Below are 23,764 nucleotides of genomic sequence, written 5' to 3'. Positions count from 1 at the left end.
GTTGATTTGCACTCAAGATTTTATTGCACTACTATGTTATGAATTTATATCAACAAGTTTGGAATAAACCTATAGAGTATAATTAAAACTAATATTATAATTTCTTAATTTAAAGGTAAATGTTAAAAGAACCCACCTAAATATAAATATGAATGCAGCACTGTTTAAAATTAGATGTTTGAAATGTCAAAATACTAAGACTATGATTTTGTAACCAATCAGGAACTCAAATTACAAACTAGAATACAAAATAAGAGCCTTGTGTTTTTTTTATTCTGATTAAGTACATGAACCATATCTCAGCAAACATGGTGTCCCATTCAACTATTTTTTGAAACTGTCTCTTACCTACTTTTAATAAAGTATATGACATGTGAAATATCCAAACAGCTTAGAATGTTCCCAGAATGGTTTTCCCCACTATTTCAATCTTGAAAAAGCTTCCACATTCTTTCCATCCAAGTTTTCAAGGAGGTAGATTGTGTCTTTAGTCTGATTGAAGTATCATATTTTATAAAATTTAAAAAAAACCTTAATTACTATGCTTAATATATCATAGAGGAATTCTATAGTAGCAGTGTAGTAATTAATGGTAATTTGGTTATTCAATTATATGTATACACATAAAACTGAAAAAAATTTGTTCAATATCTTCCACGTGTGAAATTTTAATAGGCTTAAATAAGTTCAGCAACAACCAAGTACAAAGGTCATAGTGGGAAGATAATTGTTTGCTTTACTTCTTGCTTTATTGTTCTATATTTTAAGAAAAATAAGTTTAATAATTTATTTTTAAATAATAATCTATATAAATATAAATGTATAATAATTGAGATGTGACTATATATTACAAAATACTAGTACACCAAAACACTGTCAAGACAGGGAAGACTAAAGGTCAATTTTATATTACTGGACATAACATGAGTGCATGTGCACCTCATCAATGCGAGTTATGTAATGACAGATAGGCATGACTGTAAGGTCAATATGATGATGATGATAATAATAATATATATATATATATATATATGTAAATACATAGCATTATGAGACTTCAGCAACTTAGACTAAACATTTAGATTTGTGTCATAATATGTAGTTATTCTAGCATTCATATTTATTTCCTAATTTTTTTAATGATAGTTACAAGATTGGTTATGTGTCAGAGCCCTACACAGTTAGAGTACAGAAAATAATATAAAATCTTACAGGAAACAAACATTTGAAATGTATTTAGGATGTTTTACAAATTATGTAAACAGTATTTGAAATTTTTGGGTCAAAGAATAGTTTTGTTTAGATCATAATATGAAATCACTTTGCACTCAGACTAGTAACATAAAACTCTATTTTCACAAACAAATCTTTAGTACAAATATTTCAATAAAAAACCTGACTTTTATATACAAAATACTTGTAATCTTTACTAAAATTCTACCAAATTTTGTAAAGATACACGTGCTATAACAAAACTTGTAGTGCAAACACCTAGCATGTGCAATGGTATAGATGAACTCATGTATATTATACCAAGGCCTCTGTGAAAGGAATAATTCATTCCTGACAATGGATACCAACGAATTGAACAGGCCACCATGTTTGATTCAGTACATAAGACACATGTCAGAAAAATAAAAATACAGGAGTTTCTTATTTTATATTCTAACTTGTCAATATTAGTAATTTGAGTTCCTAATTTGTACAAAATTATAGAGTTAATATTCTGACATCACAAACACCTAATTTTAAACAGCACTGCATTGAACATACCATGTGACTCACTAAAATCTTTTTAGGTGGGCTCTTTTAATATTTAGTTTTAAATTAAGAAATTAGCTCACATATAATATTAATGTTTGAATTATTGTCTACAATTTGATTACAAACATACTGACAAAGCTATAAAATAGTAGTTCAATAAGATTTTGAATGCAAATCAACAAACATGATGACATGGCCTTTGAACCCTGACCAGTTGCAAGAGGGTTGAAAGATGAAATTTCATCAAAAACCCTCAGCAATGTTGCAAAAAAAGGTTTATCATACACATCAATGATTTGAACTATTGTATAACTTACTGTAAAATGTTTAAGTTTGGTGATGATTCTAAGCAAGTGAGTAAGTTTTTTTTTTTGTAAAATGCCTCAATGTAGAAGTCTTGGACAATCTTGCTGAGTATGCCAATTTGTGGAGAATAAGTTTCAACAATGAAAATGTTGGTGAGGAATCAAGTAAGAGTCTCAATCCTTTAGAGCAATATTTGGAATTGGTGAAAAAAGCAAATAAGGTATCTATTACAGAAAATTTTAATTCAGAAGGGAGGTTATCACCTTTTTATATAAAACTTTGGCACTGCATCATTCAGGGTTGTATTAAATTTTGGTCACTTTTTCTTATAGTAGTTCTCAATCTGTAGTCTGCAAGCCCTCTTCAGGTATGTGGAAAGATTACATAACTAATGAAAGGAAACAGTAGCATAGTGTGTACCTCACATGGTCCACTGAGATAAAAAAAGTTTGAAAACTACCACCTTATACAAAAGGCAGTAATTTACTTGAAAATGTTTAAGATGGTCAATCAAAATGATTTTTGGTTTGAAGCAATTGAGCAATAAAGAAAGACTAAGTGTTTTATTCAGGTGTCTGAGATTAGGTGGATGAAATTAGAAACTTGGATAAAATTGCAATTGAAAGTTTATTGGACTGATGTTAGGGTAGGAAATAAACTTATACAAAAATTCCTGGACCTAGGCTGGTTATTGGGCAAAACATTCTCTCTCTCTAAAGTTAATTTGTGGAAATGCACCAGTGTTTTAACTCCTTTTGGTTGGATGATTTTTATGGATGTAAGAAGTTATGTCTCAGATTAATTTTTTTGTAGGGTGACTTATATGGTTTTCTTTTACCTAAGCTTTTCTTATGTCTTTATTTCTGAAATTCAGATTTCCTACAATTTTCATATGAAACACATTCCCTGTACACTACCTATACTTAATGATACTATCACACACAAAATACTCACGATAATCTTCGCACTGAACCTGCCATGGTTACTCTGAAGTAGGAAGAAAATGTGGTATATATAGTTTTTAGCTGCAGTGAGGTGAAGGGATTTTCTGTTGTTCAAGGTAATACTATCTATATAAAAAAAAAAAACAATAAATATTAACTTATTTTACAAAGTGTACTTCTTAATGTTAATATTTTGTCAACACTGAAAATGTATTTCTAATAAGTAATCACATCCATTAACATGTAGCTTTTCCTGATTTAATGCTGTCCTCTATATGCAAACTTTTTACCACTATCCTTTAGGCTATCACCTAACCTCAATTTCTACATAATAATGCTGTGTTACTGACTGCAAATGAATATGTAATAAATTTCCACCAATAGGAATACAATGCCACCTCTTAGTGCACCTGGTTCCCTCTATGCCAATTGTTTAATAATCACTTCGAGATTAGGCAAGAAATTAAGATACAGTGGAAGTGGGATGGAAGGTATCTATCAGAAATACATTTTCAGTGTTGGAAAATGTTAACTTATGTAAAATCTTTTCACATATAACTAGAACCAACACTGAAGTCATGAATGGAAGAGTGCAAAATTTTACCTAGATGAGACCACTTCAAGAAGCACTTGTAGAAAACCCATGGAGTGTAACACCCTATACTTTGGAACAGTATGGGAGTGTACCTCATCTGTACCAGGGTACATCCTTCTCTCAGAAAAAAAAGTGTCGCAAGGAGAGGCAGAAAATACAAGCACAATCTAAAACCTGCATCAGGCTTTTGAAAGTGCTATGTGGCTAAGGTGGTTCAGACTGTATGTGTGGATTAACTCCAGCTCAAAATAAAGCAGCACTGGGAAGTTGGCTTCCAAGGTACAGTAAGAAGAAAGTCCCTACCATCATCTCCTAATACTCAGTTGGGCAAAATGGGAATGTAACATCCATCTTCCAACTGAATGAAAAATTACACTGCTTGGTCCAGCACCAGATCAACCAGAAACCAAACATCCTGGTAGTAGTAGAATGGTAGGAAAAAACTGGCTAGAACACAACTGCCCAACACTCTACTGTGTGAAATTGGTAACACTCACGAGACACCCTTCATGGTTCACCACTCCAACAGCAAGGAAATGATGAGCAGCAAGGAATCCTAAGCACAACAAGTAGAAAGGAGAAAAGAGGAGTGAAAGAACAGGGGGTTAAATCAGGAGGAGTGCATCACCATTAGACTGTTCAACAGGTGATCATGACAACACTATTTTTAAAAGCAAGTAAGCACTAGATTTTAAACTTAGCATGAAGGATGGGAAGAAATCCCCTGCTTGCTTTACTCATGCTAGTCCATGAGTGGGTACTATCTGGATTAAGCTTTATTTAAGAAAATAAACACCAAAGACATCTTAAATGGTTTTGTGGAATACTCCATCACATGGATGAGGACTATATCAAGCCAGGATGGCCCTAAACTGTGCAGAATTTGGTTAAGTATATCATGGCAAAAACATTTGCCACTGATCAGGATCCTGTAAGGAACTGCAGGGCTCTTAATAAAAAAAGAAAAAAGAACTATTCATTAATAAATGGTGCAACATGTGAAGAATAGTGACCAAAGTCAGTTTGTAGTTCAGTGAGGAAGAAACAACCAGATAATGGAGTTAGTTGTTGATAAACTTGCAAGAGATCATCCACATGCCAGCCTAAACAAACTCCTCCAATGGAGATAAGCAGCTAATCAATGACTTAAATGATGAATTAACTGGAGGGCATTTAAAAACATGCACGTCTTTCAACAAAGAATATTATAAATGGATGAGATGAAAGAAACATTCAGATATGGTACTGGGAAAAATAATAGCATTGGCATAAATTATTAAAAGAATGGTAAAAACTAAGCAAGGAACCACAAAAGAGAGACATGCAAGTAAAATAACAAAGGAGCACATAAACACGACAGAGGAGGTAATCATGATCCAAGCAAGAAGACAAATGAAAAATAGAAGGAAGAAATAAGTATGAATGTACAAATCTAATTCACGTGCCACAAACAGTTGAGAAAGAAAAGCACAATCAGAAAGGAGAGTGGCATAGGACAAATGAAAAAGACTCCATAAAGAATTGATGGCATATGTGTCAGAACATCAATAGCTGCAAGTAAAAGGATGAGGAAATAGGTTTTATGGGAGATGATATATGGAAAAGGAAGTCAAAGGGTCCCAGAAAGACAAGGTGATGGAACTGAAAGGAATGAAAAAGTATTGTAAGGACCAAGAAGGAAAAAAAAAAAAAAAACAATTGCAAGGAGAAAACCAAAAAAAATAGTAAAAAGAGCCAGCTAGCAACTAGTAATAATCAAAACTAATAAGCCTTGGTTGAAAAGCTCAATGAAGTACACAAAAGGATAGGAAAGAGAAGAAGGGGAAGACAACAATGTAGTGACCAACAGCAAAAATTATACCACTTCTGCTAATATACCATGATGTTGCTAAGTATTTTTATTTCTGACATTAGATACTTAAGAACAATCTTTTGAAATCTGTAAAAGTCTTATTTTAATTGTTCAGCATTAATTATTAGGGATTCTTTTGTTATGATTTTTGCTTAGCAACAATGGAAGATCACAAACAAAATGGAAAAGGAGGGAAATTACATGTGAAGATTCCCAAATATAAACCAAGGGACTAGAAAAATCTCCCATGAGAAGCTGAAGTGATGACTTGGGTAGATAAAAGATCAAAATAAAAGTCTGAAGAAGAGAATGAAAATGATGATGACAGTAGGTTATACACAGCAAACCCTGAACGAACTCCTCTAAAGTAATTGAATTGGACTAAGTGGACTTCTGACAAGAAGAGAACTACATATACATAGTGTTTATAATATGCCTATAATCTCAGTGTGAATAATTTGTTGTATGTATGTTTAACTTGTTCCAAATATATGTATATATTATCTTGAAAATTAGAAGTGTTGCTGTTTGTTTATTTTTCAAGTTGCAAACATCTACTGTAGTAGAAGTCTACACCCAACAACAATAAATCAACAAATAAAGTGAAAGCCTTTTATACTGACAATTAGCAGTAAAAATTTTAATTTCAAATTTTGGTAATTAGCAAGTCACAGTCAGAATTACATAGTGGTAAATGATGATAGAAGAAAATGTAAACAACAGTGAACATAAGTAGATTTATATGTGCATAACTGTAGTTGTAATGAAAATAGTGCAAAGAATACAATCATGCTATTAACCATTTCAAATTTTAATAAATTTACATAAATTTGAGAATGTCTTGGGTTAAAAAGACAGTGAACTACAAGAATTTGTGAAACAAGAACTACATATAGAACAGAGGAATAGAGACCAAAAGAAGAAAGAAAAAATGAAAGGAAAGACTGAAAATATATATATAGAGAATAACAGTACAAACTGAGTAAGAAGCAGAAGAGAGACTAGAAAGAGAGAGAATAAGAGCATTAACTGAGATTGCAAAATTCACTCAACCAAAGGAAGAAAAACTCAAAAATGACAATGGAGTCAAGCCTAGCCTAAATGTGATGAACATAAAGATGATGTAGATGCTTTCTTGAAGAGATATGAAAGATATGTCCAGAGTTAAAACTGGAACAAAAATGACTGACTGGGCAGTCTATCTCCACCAACTTCTCACAGGAAAAGGCCTACAAGTATATGCAGGCATGAAATCAGAAGATTATGACAAATTAAAAGTGGTTTTACTGAAATGATATAAACTTAATAAAGAAGATTTTTTATTGCAAGTTCAGAGAAGTCTCTAGAGAATCTGAATTTCAGTTTGTGGCAATATCTTCCCAGATGAACTGACATAACTGTGTGAAAATAGTTTTGAGGGACTAGTAGATCTATTAGTACGTGAACAGTTCATGACTATGGGTTCAACTGACATGTCACTGTTCCTGAAGGAGAGAGTACTAAAATACATAGATGAAATGATCAAGCTGGCAGAAGAGTATATGGAAGCCCATGAAGGTGGTGTAACTGGCAAGACCTAGAATGTATAGTTAAATTTGAAACCAGTAATGGTTGACCAGAAGCAGGATTTTATCAAAGGTGATAGGAGGTTAATAGACAGAAGGGAGAAGAGAGCTATGTTTGTTATGAAATGAGACACATTGCACAGGAATGAAAGTCCATTACCAGCAAAAAAACAGCAGAAACCTCAACATAAAGCAGTTGGAGTTAGTTACAAAGACATTGGTGGTAAGAAACAAGAAAAGAGTGACTGGCACTATGGATGCTGCTGCCAAAATAAAGAAAAGTAAGACTACTCATCAAATTCAATACAAGAAAGCATGATTGATCAGTGCACGACTAATGGTCAACTCAAGTCGTCAAATGCATCAATAGTGCCAACAGTGATGGAAGCACGAGACAAGTATCCATAGGTGCCAACAAATTATGTCAATATGTGAAGGTTCTACGAGACACTGGGTGCAGTAGTACAGCAGTGAGAACCAGTTTACTATCTGATGGCCAGGTAACAGGCAAGGTATGTGTGTGCTGTTTGATGGAACAGTGAGAAAATTTCCCATAACAAAAATAAAGGTGGATACTCCACATTATGAAAGAAACCTTCACAATGTTAGAAAAACAGCTAGGTTCAACAAGTCTTGATAGAAATGAATAAAAACCTTATGACCCGAATGTGTTTGAAAGGTATACCTTTCTTCTTCAGGGGCAAATTTGGAATCCCAGTTTGCTCATGAAAGAAACCTTGAGGCCATGTGTATCAAGGAACCAAAACACAACTTGGTGATAAGAAACATACCAGCTAGTAAACATTTGGAGGAACCAGACAGGAAGATTTGATGAATCATCTGCTGTCACCATCAGAGCTCAAGAAAAGAATAGCAAACAAGACATCAAGCCCCTGCAAATGTTAAAAGGTGACATCCCAAAGTTATGTTTGCAGGAAGTGAAAGAAGAACAGAGGAAATACCCTTCACTATAGAAATTATGGGATAATGCATGGGAGAAAGTTCAGCACAAAAAAAGGGGAAAGATACATATAGAATAAAGGACTGGTAGGGTGTTTTATACCAAATCTATCAAGGTAGTTATACTGGGGAAGCTAAACTAAGTATAGCACCAATAGAATACTGGACTCAAGTGATGATATTGGCTTGGGAATTAATTATGAAAGCACATCTGGAAACAAAGAAAATGGCAGATAGAGTCCCCAGTAATTTCCATTGACCAGGAGTTGTCAAAGATGATAGTAGATTCTGTGGATCATGTGACACTTTCCAAAGAACAATACCTAGAGGAAAGGTAGTCAAGGTGCCATTGGGGGAAACATCTCATAAAAAAGCCATTCAACAGAGTAGCTGTAGGCTTAATTGGGGCACTAGCACCTATAACTGACAAGGGCAACTGGTACATGCTGACAGTAGTCGACTCTGTGACACATCCCACAGCAAAACCACTGTCAAAGATAAACAGAGAGAGTAGTAGAAGCTCCCCTGGAAATATTTTGCAGAGTAAGTTTTCCAAGAGAAATCCTAATTGACAAAGGGATCCAGTTTACTTTAGAACAGATGCAAAAAGTATGCAGGCTGATCAGTACTTGGCAACCTTTTTCCACCCCCATTGAATAATAAATGTAATGGACTTTGTGAGAGAAAATGGAGTTTTAAAGAGCATACTAAAGAAGATGTGCCAAGAGAGACCACATGACTGAGGCAGGTACTTTTATGCAGTATTATTTGCTTACTGAAAAGTTCCACAAGCAAGTACAGGATTTTCATCCTTCAAATTAATACATGGAAGAACAGTATAAGGTTTGATGTAAATACTGTAAGAGCTATGGATGGGAAAAAGAAAGTTCAGAAGTAAGAAATGCATCTCAGTATGTGTTAAACATCACAAACTGACTAAATGGAGACCTGTCAACTTACTTGACAGTTTGTATGCAGCTCAAGGTAGTCAGAAACATTTCTAAGACAAGTAGGCCAAGAATCAATGTTTCAAGGTTGGAAAATTGTCTTAGTTCTGCTGCCCACAAACCACAACAAACTTACTCTGCAATAGAAAGGACCTTTAAGTACATGAAGCATGAAATAGAAAGGACTACATGGTGAAAGAGAAAGGGAAAAACCAAGATTTGCTGTGCCAATCTGTTGAAGATGACACATACAAAAATGTCAACAACAGGGAAGAACTGACTGGCAAGCAGAAAAATGCATAATAAAACCTACTGTGCTAGATGGCCAAAGTCCAATATAGGGTTTTATTTGGAAAACTTGTTGTTGCATTGCTCACTCCAAGTTGACTGCCAGCTGGCACTTGAATACAGAACCACAGTCCATGTATGGAATAGGCACAGGGGTATTGTTAGTGCCAGAGCAGATAGATTTAGCTGCCGTGTCTGCAAGCTCGTTCCCAAGAATACCAACGTGGCCTGGTATCCAGAAAAACTGGACAGAAGTAGATGTTAATGAGAAATGGGCCAGTCGGTTTTGAATATCAGCGAGAACAGGGTGTGAGCCAACATAAAGTGATTCCAGGGCCAGTAAAGAACTAAGCAAGTCAGTATAAATAGTGCAGCTGGAATGCTGCTTAGTTTCAATATGATCCAGAGCAAGAGATATGGCATACAGTTCAGCAGTGAACACAGAAGCTGTAGAAGGGATTCTGCACACAACCACCTGATTTGGAACCATCTGTATAAATTGGAATGGAAATATTGTTCAGTAAATAAAAGACGGTAATTCCAATAGGGAGTATCTGCTTTTCTCAGATGACTTAAAGAAAGGTCACATTTGGGGACTGTAATAAGCCATGATGGGATGGGCTGACCAATGGATTCTGCAATGTTATCCAAGGACAGACTCAATTTATCCAATTGCACATGGACGCGAAGGCCAAAAGTGGTCCACTTCAGTACACGGTCAAAGTAAGTTTGTAGTTGCTGCTCAATATATCTCATATTCGATGACTGACACAAGATGTGAAAGACATCGACATAGAGCCCATTTGCAACAGTGAGAAGGAGTTGTTCAATGATGGCATTAATCTTTATACTGTAAAGTGTGACACTCAAAACACAGCCCTGAGGGATCCCAAGTTCCTGTAGAAAAGAACAGGAAAGTGTGGAACCCACACAAACTTGGAATCTTCTGTCCATTAAAAATTTTTAATAAACATGGGTAAATGGCCATGTAACCCACTCACAAATGGCCATACCTCCATGTTGTGTCATAAGCCTTCTCAATGTCAAAAAATATTGATACAAGATGTTGTTGTTTGAGAAAGGCTTCTCTGATTGATGTTTCAAGTTGAATTAGGTGGTCCACAGTGGAGTGCTGTCATCAGAACCAACACTGGGTGGGCGAGAGGAGATTGTTTGATTCGGGGAACCAAATAAGACGAGCATTAACCATTCTCTCTAAGGTCTTACAAAGATAGCTCATCAAAGCAATTGAACGGTAGTTTGAAGGAATCTTGGGATCTTTCCCAGGCTTAGAGAAAGGTAAGATAATAGCCTGGCACCAGGCATTAGGAAAACATTCTCCTGCCAGATCCAGTTGAAAACAATTAGAAGAATATCAAGAGAAGCAGGAGATAGATGGTGCAGCATGTCATAGTGTACATCATCTGGTCCAACAGACCGATGAAGGACCATTTTCAGTTCCATCAAAGTAAAGGGACGATTATAGTCAAAGAGACAGTCAGTTCAAAAGGAAAGAGGTGAACACCCCACCCGAGTCTTGATGGCCAAGAAGGTGGAGGAACAAGCAGAAGTGCTAGATACCCGCCAAAAGCTTTCACCTAGAGTATCAGCGATGCTCCGGACATCAGCCACCTCTAGACCATCACAGAGTAAGATCGAGAGGGGGACAGAATTGTAGTGCCCACTGACCTTTTGAACCCTGTCCCATATGATCTTGGAACTGGTTGCAGAAGATATGCTAGTTGTGAACTTAATCTAAGATTCCTTCTGGCTTTGATGTCAAAGAGACAGTCAGTTCAAAAGGAAAGAGGTGAACACTCCACTCGAGTCTTGATGGCCAAGAAGGTGGAGGAACAAGCAGAAGTGCTAGATACCCGGCAAAAGCTTTCACCTAGAGTATCAGCGATGCTCCGGACATCAGCCACCTCTAGACCATCAGAGAGTAAGATCGAGAGGGGGACAGAATTGTAGTGCCCACTGACCTTTTGAACCCTGTCCCATATGATCTTGGAACTGGTTGCAGAAGATATGCTAGTTGTTAACTTAATCTAAGATTCCTTCTGGCTTTGATGTCTTACCCACCTAGCATGTGCACGGGCCTGTTGGAAAGCAATGCGGTTTGAAAGTGTGGGATATCTACGGAAAGTATCCCAGGCCCATTTTTGAGCCTTCGTGCCATGTGGCAGGCAGGAATCCACCACGAACTAGGATATCGTGGAAAACGTGTCAAGGTTTTAGGAATACATTGAGAAGCTGCTTGTATAATATAGTCAGTTACCACTGCCACACAGTCATCTACTGATGGCAGGACCAAGTTCTGCAAGAGCAGTGAAAGTGGACCAGTCTGCCTGATCCAGCTTCCACCAGGTCATGTGGGTAGGGTGGCATGGACCACAGCCAATCTCTCTCAAAAGTATAGGAAAATGATCACTGCCTGGTGGATTATTGTCAACTCTCCATGAAAAATGGGAGGATAATGAAGGGAAGCAAATCAAGAAATCAATAGCAGTAAAGGACTGACTAGGTGCATGAAAATAAGTGCAAGAACCAGTATTGAAAAAGAGAAAGGTTGTGATCAGAGAGCATACATATCAACAACAGCACTTCCCCACAGGGGGTGATGTCCATAAAAGTCCACCAGGATTAGAAAGGGAGACAGCAACTGTTCAATGAGAGCATCAAGGTCTGATTGATCATATGTCTCTCCAGGTGACAGGTAGAAAGAAAAAACAGTGATGGTATGACCCAGAGAAACATGGATGGATATGGCCTCCAAGAGTGTGTTGAGTGACAAAGACAGAGTAGGCACATGCTGATCAACCAACAGTGCCACCCCACCATTACACAGCCTGTCATTTCTGTACAGAGAAAACTGCCGAAAGGTGACTGTATCAGCAGGTTTCAGAAATGTTTCTTGAAAGGAAAGACATACAGGATGCCAGGAAGCAATGAGTGTTTTGATGTCATCCAGATTAGAACATAAACCTCGATTGTTCCATTGTATCAAGGTGGCCATTTTTAATGATGGGTAGGTGAAGTGGCTGGAGAACCCTTCTGTTTACGACTACGTCTTTTTTTCTTACTCTCCTTATTCGGAGCAGGTCTATCGACATCTATGGATCCTGCCCTGGGTCAATTGGGCAGGTCTTTGTTGTTGGAAGGAGATTCCAGTGACTGAGAATGCAAACAAATGATTGTTTTGCACCTTGGGTTTGAGAAAAAATTGTATCTGAAGAAATGCCTGTATTTGAAGATGTGGATCTTGGGGTTTACTGGAATGTATGGGAGGAACAGAGATGAGTGTAGAAGTTGATTCATCAACCTTTTTAACCATGGAGGTCAAAAGGCTTTTCATTTGTTTTGAAAATGATTCTCTTGGAAGCACAGAGAGATCTGTCTGCACTCCACTGTAGTTGTGGAACAAAATGCAGCAGCACATGTCCAAGATGAAGTGGTGGACAGCAATTTCTGAGCCTCAGGATAAGTAATGTTATGAGTCGTTTTCGAACGCTGCACCTCTTTTTCCTCTAACCATTCAGGGCAAGAACAAAAGTAGGAAGGGTGAGAACCATTGCAGTTGACACAATGTGGATCTTTATATGCAAAAAACGGCTCGTTTGGGCTGAGAAAACACTTTACATAGAAGAGCGTTTTTTGCATATAAATTTCTCAACAAGTGGGTTTCTCGTCATCACTGACAATGTGGATCTGTTTCACACTCATAGGCATCATGTTCCTTGCCACCACAAATGAGCACGTCAGGAAACCACGACATGAGGTCTTTGAGTGGTCAAACCTCTGATGTTGGAAATATCTGAGAGGGTTTGGAATGTATAGCTATACCCTGCAATTTAGATAACCTGCCTTGATGGTGGCAGGTGCACGTGGTGATGTAAATGTCAAAACAAGGATATTTGTCAACAGTGTAACTCCATCTTTGCGAGTGAAGAAACCAGTGAGAATCTCTGACTCGGGGACGTTCTTCAAATCCCTCTCAACAATAACTCCTCGTGAGGAATTCAAGGTAGCATGAGGGGTAACCTCAATAGGTACATCCCCAATTGCCTTTGAATTCAAGAGGAGTTCACTGTGTTAGGATGTGGATGTTTCAACCAATATTTCTCCAGATCGAAGCTTCTTTACTGACTTTGGAGAGCCAGCAAGTCCCTCTAGTCCCTTCTGAATACAAAAGGGGACATTTGCCCTAAAGGTTTTTCTGAAAGAGAATGTAATATAAGAAAATGAGGTACATGTGTTACAGATGTTTAAGATTGTTGCTCAAAGTCTTCAAGACGTTGTCGTTTACCTTTTGACTATTTTTTCACTATTTTATTTAAATTTTTTGTAGGAGGATCCATAGGAAAAAAGGAAAATTTTGGTACCCACTGACCCCACCCACCATGGAGCCCTACAAGGGACGCACTACAATGTCATGCAAGGACATTGCAGCAACGCCAGGGTTTCATGAGCACTTTACCCAAACACCAGCATCAGACACAATGTCCACAACACCTGTTGAGAATTTCCAACACTGGTACTTAGTTGACTCTAGCCCAACTGGACCAGCTGATTGACCCAAGGGAGGCCACCCAAAGGCTGCCTGTCTACAGGAATTCAAGGCCAAAGTGGTGTGTTAAAGTTGGACCCCCCTCAACCACCAGGATCCTCTCCTCCCCTTCACTGATCACCACCCACGGCAAACACGTGGGTGGATATTTAGATCCCAGAGGAGATAACCAGAAAAAACAGAACCTTCCCTGGGAGGTCCCCTCACCAGGTACAGGAATTCACACCGAGGGGGAAGAATTTGTATATATGTTTAACTTGTTCCAAATATATATATTATTTTGAAAACAAGTGAAGTGTTGCTGTTTATCTATTGTTGAATTTATTGTTGACAAGTCACAGACATCTACTGTAGAAAAATTCTAAGTAGCAACAACAGTGTATATATTCATACTATTAAGAAATATAACTGAAGCCTTTTATTTTGACAATTGGCAATACAAATTTTATTTTTAAATTCTGACAGAGAGAGAAACTATATCCATAAATGGCAAAAAAGAAAAAGGCCCAGGACGATCCATGACAGAATTGGTAGATCTGGGAAAGACAGGTGGTGGAAAAAAGACCGAGAAAATCATCTTTATCATGAATGGGACACATGGGCTGATGCACATCAGGTTAAGAAGGTCCAGGCGACATGAAAAATTCCATCTCCTATTGCACAATAATGGTTTATTGAGGAAGTAACAGTTGATTTTGTTGATACTCCTACAATAATGACTACATCATTTTGCTTAAGAGACTGATCAACCATTACACCAAGATCTCTTTCTTTTATGATGCTGTTAAAATTATTTCTCATACAAATGATACTTATAATTCAAATTTTGATAACTCACATTACATTGCATTTATTATAATTAAAACCTTCTTCCATATATTTGCCCAACTCACTGTATGATATAAATCCTTTCATAAAGCAGCAGCATCCTCTTCACAGTTAGTAACACCCAAGACCTAAATATCAGAAAATGTAACTAATTTATTACTAATTCCTTTATCTACGTCATTAGTGTAAATGAAAAAAGAACATAGGTCCTAAGACTGAGCTCTGTGGTACCCACTTGTGACATTATCTACTTTAACTGAACTCCATTTATAACCCTTAGCTTTCTTTTGTCCAGGCACTCTTCTAAGCCAGGGGTGTGCAACTGGCGGCCCGCGGGCCACAACCCGGCCCGCCAAGCTATTTAGTGTGGCCCTAGTTGTTGTAATCTAACCATGTGGCCTGATCTGTAATCCAACGCAAATGGAATATTTTTAAAAGCATCGATCCTACGGGATTCCCAGGCTTCGACTCGACAAACTTCTAAAATTATCTTTGCTAGAGAGGAGCAGGCCGAATTCGATTGGTCGGCCTCCCTAGGGCATGAATAGGTGACGTGCACTAGCACTATTGTCTACGACTCAACGTCATGTCCTGAACCTCGCCTTCGCCCGCTGGCGACAATTTTCCCTAACCTCTGCTGTCCGTCATTCATTATTGGTGAAAATTTTATTACCTTTTACAGTTACTACAAGAGATTGAAGGTAAATTGATTATTATTTAGCATATTGTTGTGACTTTACTGAATTTATTAAAATTTTTGCTTTCAGATGCATCTGATTCTATGTACAGTGTGACCTCGTTATTCGCGGGGGTTACGTTCTTTACCCTCCCGCGAATAGCGAAAAACCGCGAATATTGGACGCAGTTTTAAAACGTATATGTATGCGATTATATACTATATGAACTGCTTCCCAAACACTAATGATACTTATACTCATTGATGCAGTAATAATGTAGCAATATTGCATACTGCTATGTATTTCACTAAATTGTACCGTGCGTTACCGGGCTGTGCTTTGCCGTTTGCGTTGTTGGGGAAGCTGAGGCAGTCAGCCAATAGCAGTCCAATCTTGTTTGGTGAAGACGACAATTGATAAAACGGCTTGATTGAGTAAATACAACAGAAATCTCCTCGAAAAGCCCTTTCAGTCTCTGTGACCTACAAAACGCAGTTCGCGCATAACCCGCGAATATGCGGGGCCGCGAATGGCGAACCGCGAATAGGCGAGGTCACACTGTATTTTGCTATTCTCAGTTAATTTAAGTACCGGAAGGCTATGATCGGGATGCCAATTTAGAAACATGTGTTTCTGTCCATAAGAGGTTCCATGTGTAAATAAATTCTATGTTTTTTTCCACTTTGCTATTTTCGTGAGAATAATTTTTGTTTTGATTTCAGGGCTAGTAAAATGTCAGCAGTTAAGAAACGAAAATTGATGATGAGGAAAGGTTATTCAACAGTGAATGGTGCACAAAATATCTTGTTGTCCCACATAATCAAGGTGTTGTCTGCCTCGTCTGTCAAACTACAATTGCAGTCATGAAAGAGTACAATATTAAGCGACATTACGCAACTAAGCACTCCTCCCAGTTTGATGAAATTGTTAGTCAGGCACGAAAGGACAAAACTGAACATTTAAAACATCCATTGAAAAGCAACAAGGTGTTTTACCACTTTCAAGAAAAATTCAGAACTGGTGACAAAACTGAGTTTTAAGCTTTGTGAATGTATGGCAGAAAAGGGAAAGCCTTTCAGTGATGGAGAATTTATTAAAAATTGTTTAACAATATTCACAGAATATGCATGTCCAGAGAAAAATATTTGGTGGAGCAAACTAGCCTTTCCGCTTTACTGTCTCACGCAGGACAAAAGATCTTTCAGAGGACATCAAAGAAACTTTGAAAGAGAGATTGAATTCGTGTGAAGCTTTCAGTCTGACTTTGGATGAAAGCACTGATATCAATGACACATCCCAACTTGTCATTTTCATCAGAGCTGTTACTGCAGGCTTTGATGTTTTCAAGAGTTTTTAGATATGGCAAGCCTTTCCTCCACAACCACAGGACAGGATATTTGTGAACAAGTGCTTAAGGTTGTAGAAAAGTTTGAACTGAATCCTTATAAATTATGTGGTGTTACAACAGATGGTGCTCCTTCCATGACAGGTAGGACAAATGGATTCACCAAGAAATTTCTAACTGCAATTGGAGCACAAGACGTAGTTGTAAGCCATTGCATTATTCACCAAGAGAGCTTGTGCACCAAAGTTCTGGATTTTGCAGAAGTCATGAAAAATGTCGTCCAATGCGTAAATTATATTCGAACACGAGGATTAAATCATCGACAATTTAAAACTTTTTTAGATGAGCTGGACAGTGAGTATTCAGATGTTTTGTACTTCTCTGCTGTACGTTGGCTTAGTAGAGCTGCTACTTTGAAGAGATTCTGGAATCTGCGAGAGGAGATTAATTTCTTCATGGAGAGCAAACGTCAGAATGTGGACTTCTTGAGCAATGAGAACTGGCTGAATGACTTAGCATTCCTCACAGACATTACACAGCATCTGTCTGATTTAAACTTAAAACTACAAGGGAAAAGTCAACTTGTGAATAAGTTGTTTGAGCATATTTGTGCTTTTGAGAAGAAACTGGAACTTTTCCAGGTTCAGTTGAGAAGAGCCATATTGACCCATTTTACATGTCTTGCAACCAGGAAACTGGAATTTCCTAATCTGGATTGCACCAAATATGGAACCAGTGTACAAAAGCTGCGTGATGAGTTTGCAAACAGATTTCCAGATTTCAGACAAACTGAAATTAGATTGAAATTGTTTGCTCAACCTTTTGATTTGGCAGTGGAAGACAGTCCTGATGATTGCCAAATGGAACTCATTGAACTGCAGGCTGACATGGACACTAAAAGGAAATTCTCTGAAAACAGTTTGCTAGACTTTTACAAACTCTGTGTACGTGAAAAGTTTCCCAATTTGTCCCGTCATGCACAAAGAATTGCCTCCCTTTTTGGTAGCACCTACTGCTGTGAGCAATTTTTCTCCAAAATGAAGCTCATCAAAACCAAATGTAGAAGTCAGCTGACTGATGAACATTTGACCAGTCAGTTAAGAGTGGCAACCACTTCTGTCAAAGCTGATATTGACAAGCTCTGCAAGGACTCTAAATTTCAAGTGTCGCACTAAAATGATCACTCATGCAAAAATATAAAATATTATTGCTTGCATTTTGAGATTTTTTTTTAATTTATTGTGCATGTACACGAATAAGCTTGTTTTTTAAGTGGCCCCGCTTGATTGATGAAGTTGGTTATATGGCCCACCGACGAAAAATGTTGCACACCCCTGTTCTAAGCAGTTAGTTAACTTATCCCTCAATACCTATATATGAGGCACCTTTTAAAATGCTTCTTGAAAATTCAGATACACCAAATCTACACCATTACCATCATCTACATAAGAAGCAATCTTTTCAAAGAATGTCAAAAGATTTATAAGGCAAGATTTTCCCTTAGTGAAACCAAGTTGACTATCCAATAAAATTCTAAATTTGTTAAATAAATTTGCAAAACATCTTTTATCAGAGTTTCCAAAATATTTCCTACAATTGATGTAAGGTTAATAGGTCAATTTTTATTACCTCCCTTGAAAAGAGAAGTGACATTAGCTAACTTCCAATCCTTTAACACCTGCCTACTATTCAAGAACATATAAACAATTGTAGCAAACTGCTCACATACTCAATCTTTAACTTCCTTCAAAACCCTTGAGGAAATATTATGTGGTCCAGGAGCTTCATCATTTGTTAAACTTCACAATTTTTTCTGCCTGACCTTGTTTTCATCTATCAACTGTTCAAGATGAGATATACTGCTTAAACCTTTCCAAGTAAAAACTGAATTTAATAATAGTCATCTCATAATCATTAGGTACAAGATTTCCTTCATCTCTAAAGGGTACCTGATTTTAACATTTTATTTACCTTTAATGTATTTACAAAATCCTTACTGTTAATTTTTACAATTTAATACAATCATTTTTCATACACCCTCTTTTTATATCCTAATTTCCTGTCAGACCAAATTTCTTAATCTTCTAAATATCCTGTATTAGCAGCTAATTTAAATTTCTTAAACTTGTGATTCTTTTCTCTGATTTTCTCTCTTATACCCTTTGTGAACCAGCCTGTTCTTTTTTGATGGTTGTTTTTCCTCCTTGCAGTCACCCATTTTTTTTCTGTAAGGAATGCTTATCTTGAATATTTAAAAATGTATCCATACAAATTTTTCACATTTGGCCAATGTCTCCAAATACTTTATCTGCCCAGTTCACAACAGATAATTATACTTAACTTTCACAATTTGTAACCAAAATATTATTCCTGACCTCAACAAAGCAATGATTACCTGCACAGATGCTCCTCAATTTCCACCTCTCAACAATTTTTATATTAGAAGTTAACAATCAATACAAGATAGTATTATTTCTAGTAGGTGAAAAAAACAATCTCAAACAGTTTCCAAAAATCTTTATCTTTTATGGTTTGACTCTGGCTTTACAATCTATATGCCTGAAATTAAAAACACCTATAATTACGACTTCATTAAGAGCTAAAATCTTAATTTAACTGTAAACTTATCACTAGTTTTAACCTAGGACTAGAAGGTGTTGAGGGCTGAATAAACTAAATGCAAACAAAAAAAAATTCACCAAAACATTTAGCATAGAAAATATGTATAGGAATATTTCAAAGGATAGGTTTAATTGTTACTATCATAATGCTAGAAGCATAAGGAAAACGTTAAGGCACTGATCAGAATGGAGAAATTTTGATATAATGGAAACAAATGAAACATGATTAAATGTATAGTTTGAATGACAGAAATTGCTTTGAAACACACGGTTACAGGTCATTTAATACAGTTAACCTGTCATTTTCAAGGATGATGTTATTGTACATCAAAACACTGTGTTTTCAGACTGCCGACGGTTTCAGAATGTTTTTCAAATTGTGTTTAAACATATATCATATGGCTGTTTTAATTATTTATATACACAAGTACATTGAAGTTCTAACTTACTTATCAAACAGCTACATTCACAAGTGCAATTAAAATGTGTCTTTTAAACAGGGTGCAAGTTAAAAGGTTCCAACTTTATAAGACAACATTTATTGCATACCTCACTAGAACTTACAAATACACAGGTAAGAAAACCTTCTAATAGTACTACTCAGAGTACTAGTCATGCTGCTGTATAGATTCCTATCTATACAGAACGTGTGTTTCAAATTATATCTTAAATCTGAGCAAATCCCTAAATGTATTAACTTAAAACTTACACTTACTTCTAAACAATGCCATTTGCCAAATATTTATCCAACTTATAAAATAATTCATGTACTTTATAATAATTCAAGTTACAACATCCTCAATACAGCGCTTTTCAGTTTCACTACAGATTATACATTATATAAATTATGATACTAATACTATTAGTAACACTAATAACTATTGTCTTATTAGTAATATTAGTTATTACTATACTAGTGTTATTACTTGACTTTTTATTACAGGTTTTTGTTTTAGTCAGTGATGTTAATACTAGTAGTATTACAGGTATCTGTATCACTGCGACTAAAACCAAAATCTGTAATAAAAAGTCAAACTAAGTTAATTTTTACATTAAAAGGTATCTGTCTATAAATAAACATACCTCATAGTAAGTGCACAAATCTAATTTATTATAAATTAACTATTCTGTATCTCAGAGCTAACACATTATATCACATCAACAATACTTAAATTGAAAACTGTCACGTTACTGACGTTAATCCTACATTGTATTGTTTTAACAGACAAGTTGCATCACATCAGGCCCAACTGAAGCGCTTTACCGGACAAATTAACACCATGACGCATTGAAAACGTTTTGCAGCAAATAGTAAAAATCTATAGAAATTATAAGAGATGGCGCTAAGTGTTAAAAACCGGCGAGCTTTTAACTACAAAAATAAAAATAAAAGGTTAATTTTATATTGTACCAGGAGCATGAGTGGTGACGATGTTTCAGAGCACAACATGTTGCACAGTGGTATGTTCATGGACTTAAAAGATTAAAAATCTGGTTTCGATAAACATGGTAGGCAGAGCAGGGATAGCCTTTCATGAAGTTTTGTACGTAATAGCAAACAGCAAGATAGTACAGTATCTTTTTAACATAAAAGTTCAGAATACCAAAAATATTTTAAAAAATAAAAAAGGAATGGCAATCATAACTATTTATGGAATAATATTGTTCTTACCTTTTTAGTTGCAAGTAGTTTGTAATTTTAATCACAGGCGTTAGATGTCTATGTTATTGTGTACAGTGGTTTGAACACGTTACAACAGTTTTTAATATGCAAATCAGGAAGTCACGTGACAACCCTGACGCGACCGTGAACAGAACTATATTTTGATTGTTTGTTTGTTTTGAACTTCGCGCAAAGCTACTCGAGGGCTATCTGCGTAAGACGTCTTTAATTTTGCAGTGTAAGGCTAGAGGGAAGGCAGCTAGTCATCACCATCCACTGCCAACTCTTGGGCTACTCTTTTACCAACGAATAGTGGGATTGACTATCACATTATAACGCCCCACGGCTGAAAGGGCGAACATGTTTGGTGTGACGGGGATTCGAACCCATCACTCTCGGATTACAAGTCGAGTGCCTTAATCACCTGGTCATGATGGGCCGAGATAAGAGAGCTGGTCATATCTTCAAAGCGACAGCAGCAACAACAGTAATCCATGATCACAAAGAAAACATTACATTGTAAACCTTGACGCTGTGGATGTGGACACTCTTGTCATTTGGTACATGGAAGTTTATCTTATGCTTGAGACAAGTAGCTACCTTACTTCTGTCCTGAAGGCTGCATAACATGAATAACACTGAGTTTAAATGTTCTGCCCTTCTTTTCCTATTGCCCCCAGCTAGTACGGCGGTATGTCTCCGGATTTACAACGCTAAAATCAGGGGTTCGATTCCCCTCGGTGGGCTCAGCAGATAGTCCTTTGTGGCTTTGCTATAAGAAAAACACACAAAACACACTCTTTTCCTATTTTCAAATTATCTGTTTCGGTCTCACGATTTCGGATGTACTTGACAGTGTTTGGAGAGCATTTCAAGTCTGCAGCAATTTGTCGGAGATTGCAAATTCTCTGATCCACTGACAAAATTTATATAGTGTTAAAAACTGATTTTTATCTAGGTTTATTTGTGGAATGTTACTAAGATAATTTTTTCTAGCATATATCTGTACCATATGCTAATTTCTTTTTTTACGGTTAAGACACTGCATGGGATACCACGACAGTTTTCTCAGACCTTAAATTTGATCAGTATCTTCATGCGAGCAGAACCCTTATGACGTTTCCTTTGTACAAGCATGTGGGAATTCTAAATAATGATAAGCACCCTCTACTTGGCTCTTTAAATTGTCAACAGGGATTAGTGAAGCATTACTACAGTGTCGAAATTTAAATTCTGTAATCGCATAGAATAATTAACCCCACAAAATGGAAAGAATGACAAAATATTCTCTTGTCCTATTACTTTTGCAGGGGCCAGTATGGACAAGCGGGTTAAGGCGTTCGATTCGTAATCCGAGGGTCGCGGGTTCGAATCTCCTTCGCACCAAACATGATTGCTCTTTCAGCCATGGGGACGCTATTATGTGACGCTCAATACCACTATTCGCTGGTAAAAGAGTAGTCCAAGAATTGGCAGTGAGTGGTGATAACTAGCCGCTTTTCCTCTAGTCTTACACTACTAAATTAGGGACGACTAGCACAGATAGCCCTTGTATAGTTTTGCACGAAATAAAAAAAAGAAAACATAGTACTTTTGCACAGTACTGTATGTTGATATGTATTTTGTTTTTTTTTTTTTAGATTACAAGTTCATATTAGTGTTTCCAAACAAAACATTTATCCATAAACAGTATAGCCTGGCATGGCCTAGCGCGTTAAGGCGTGCGCTTCGTAATCTGAGGGTCGCGGGTTCGCGCCCGAGTACATGCTCGCCCTCCCAGCCGTGTTGTTTTATAATGTGACGGTCAATCCCACTTTTCGTTGGTAAAGAGTTGGCGGTGGGTGGTGATGACTAGCTGCCTTCCCTCTAGTCTTACACTGCTAAATTAGGGACGGCTAGCACAGATAGCCCTCAGTAGCTTTCCGAAATTCAAAACATTTATCCATAAACAGTACATTCGTTTTAAAATAATATTCGGTGAGTATTTAACAAGTTCATTCTTTGCTGAGGAGAAATCCTAGTCACATTATGGTGTACAAATACTGTTCTTAATTTATAAAAGCCCCCAGTGTCTCAGCGGTATGTCTGCGGACTTACAACGCTAAAAAAACCGGGGTTCGATACTCGTGGTGGGCAGAGCACAGATAGCCCATTGTGTAGCTTTGTGTGCTTAATTCAAAACAGCAACAACAATAACTTATAAAAGGAATTTATCTTGATTCATGTAATTTAATATTTGCATATATCTTGATGTCCTATATGATCAGCGTTTGCCCAACATTTTTTACTTATTGTCTGTTGTTCAGGTTGAGGCACATAGCAAAAGATTAGTCTACTTATATCGTAACTTTTCTTATGATATCTGTTTTAGTCCAGTTATTTAATTGACCTAGAATGACTTGGCTAATATAATAGTTAGATAGTAAACTCGGAAAAGTAAAAATCTATAGTTGTTCTTTTTCTCTGAATAGTTTGTTTGTTTGTTAATTTCGCGCAAAACTACACGATGGCTATCTGCACCAGCCGTCCCTAATTTAGCAGTGTAAGACAGCTGGTCATCACCATCCACCACCAATTCTTGGGTTACTCTTTTATCAACGAATAGTGGGATTGACCGTCCCAATATAACGCCCTCAGGGCTGAAAGAGCGAGCATGTTTGATGTGACAGGGATTTGAACCCGTGCCACTCAGATTACGAGTCCATCGCCATAACCGCTTGGTCTTGCTGGGCCTATCTGTGAATGGGAATGGTCTAACAATTTTTGATATGGCATTCTGGGAAAGCCTGGTGAAATGATATTAGCTTATTTCTATATACTTGTCTTATTCAAGGTGTCTATA

At 36.8% G+C, this 23,764-nt stretch overlaps 1 protein-coding gene across 10 annotated transcripts in view; it reads right to left on the bottom strand.

The window, feature by feature from the left end:
- LOC143249240 (dnaJ homolog subfamily C member 5-like) overlaps positions 1–21,076 on the bottom strand; it is a 31,444-nt gene extending 10,368 nt beyond the window's left edge. The window contains exons 1-4 of one of the 10 annotated variants that reach the window (XM_076498736.1): positions 20,343–20,572; positions 18,368–18,478; positions 14,682–14,744; positions 3,025–3,140 (exon numbers count right to left, since the gene is read on the bottom strand). In XM_076498736.1, the coding sequence (XP_076354851.1) occupies positions 3,025–3,050 (26 nt within the window). In that variant the 5' untranslated portion in view covers positions 3,051–3,140; positions 14,682–14,744; positions 18,368–18,478; positions 20,343–20,572. Of the gene's footprint in view, positions 1–3,024; positions 3,141–14,681; positions 14,745–18,363; positions 18,508–20,342; positions 20,583–20,670; positions 20,800–20,931 lie in introns of those variants that run through there. The other 9 variants (XM_076498741.1, XM_076498735.1, XM_076498738.1 and 6 more) reach the window with 9 other exon arrangements.
- Positions 21,077–23,764: the final 2,688 nt, after the last annotated feature.

The sequence above is a fragment of the Tachypleus tridentatus genome, chromosome 4 (assembly GCF_004210375.1).
Source record: "Tachypleus tridentatus isolate NWPU-2018 chromosome 4, ASM421037v1, whole genome shotgun sequence".
In the NCBI taxonomy this organism is placed as follows: domain Eukaryota; kingdom Metazoa; phylum Arthropoda; class Merostomata; order Xiphosura; family Limulidae; genus Tachypleus; species Tachypleus tridentatus.
The sequence above is the reverse complement of the archived record's forward strand: the minus strand, read 5'-3'. Positions and strand labels throughout refer to the sequence as shown.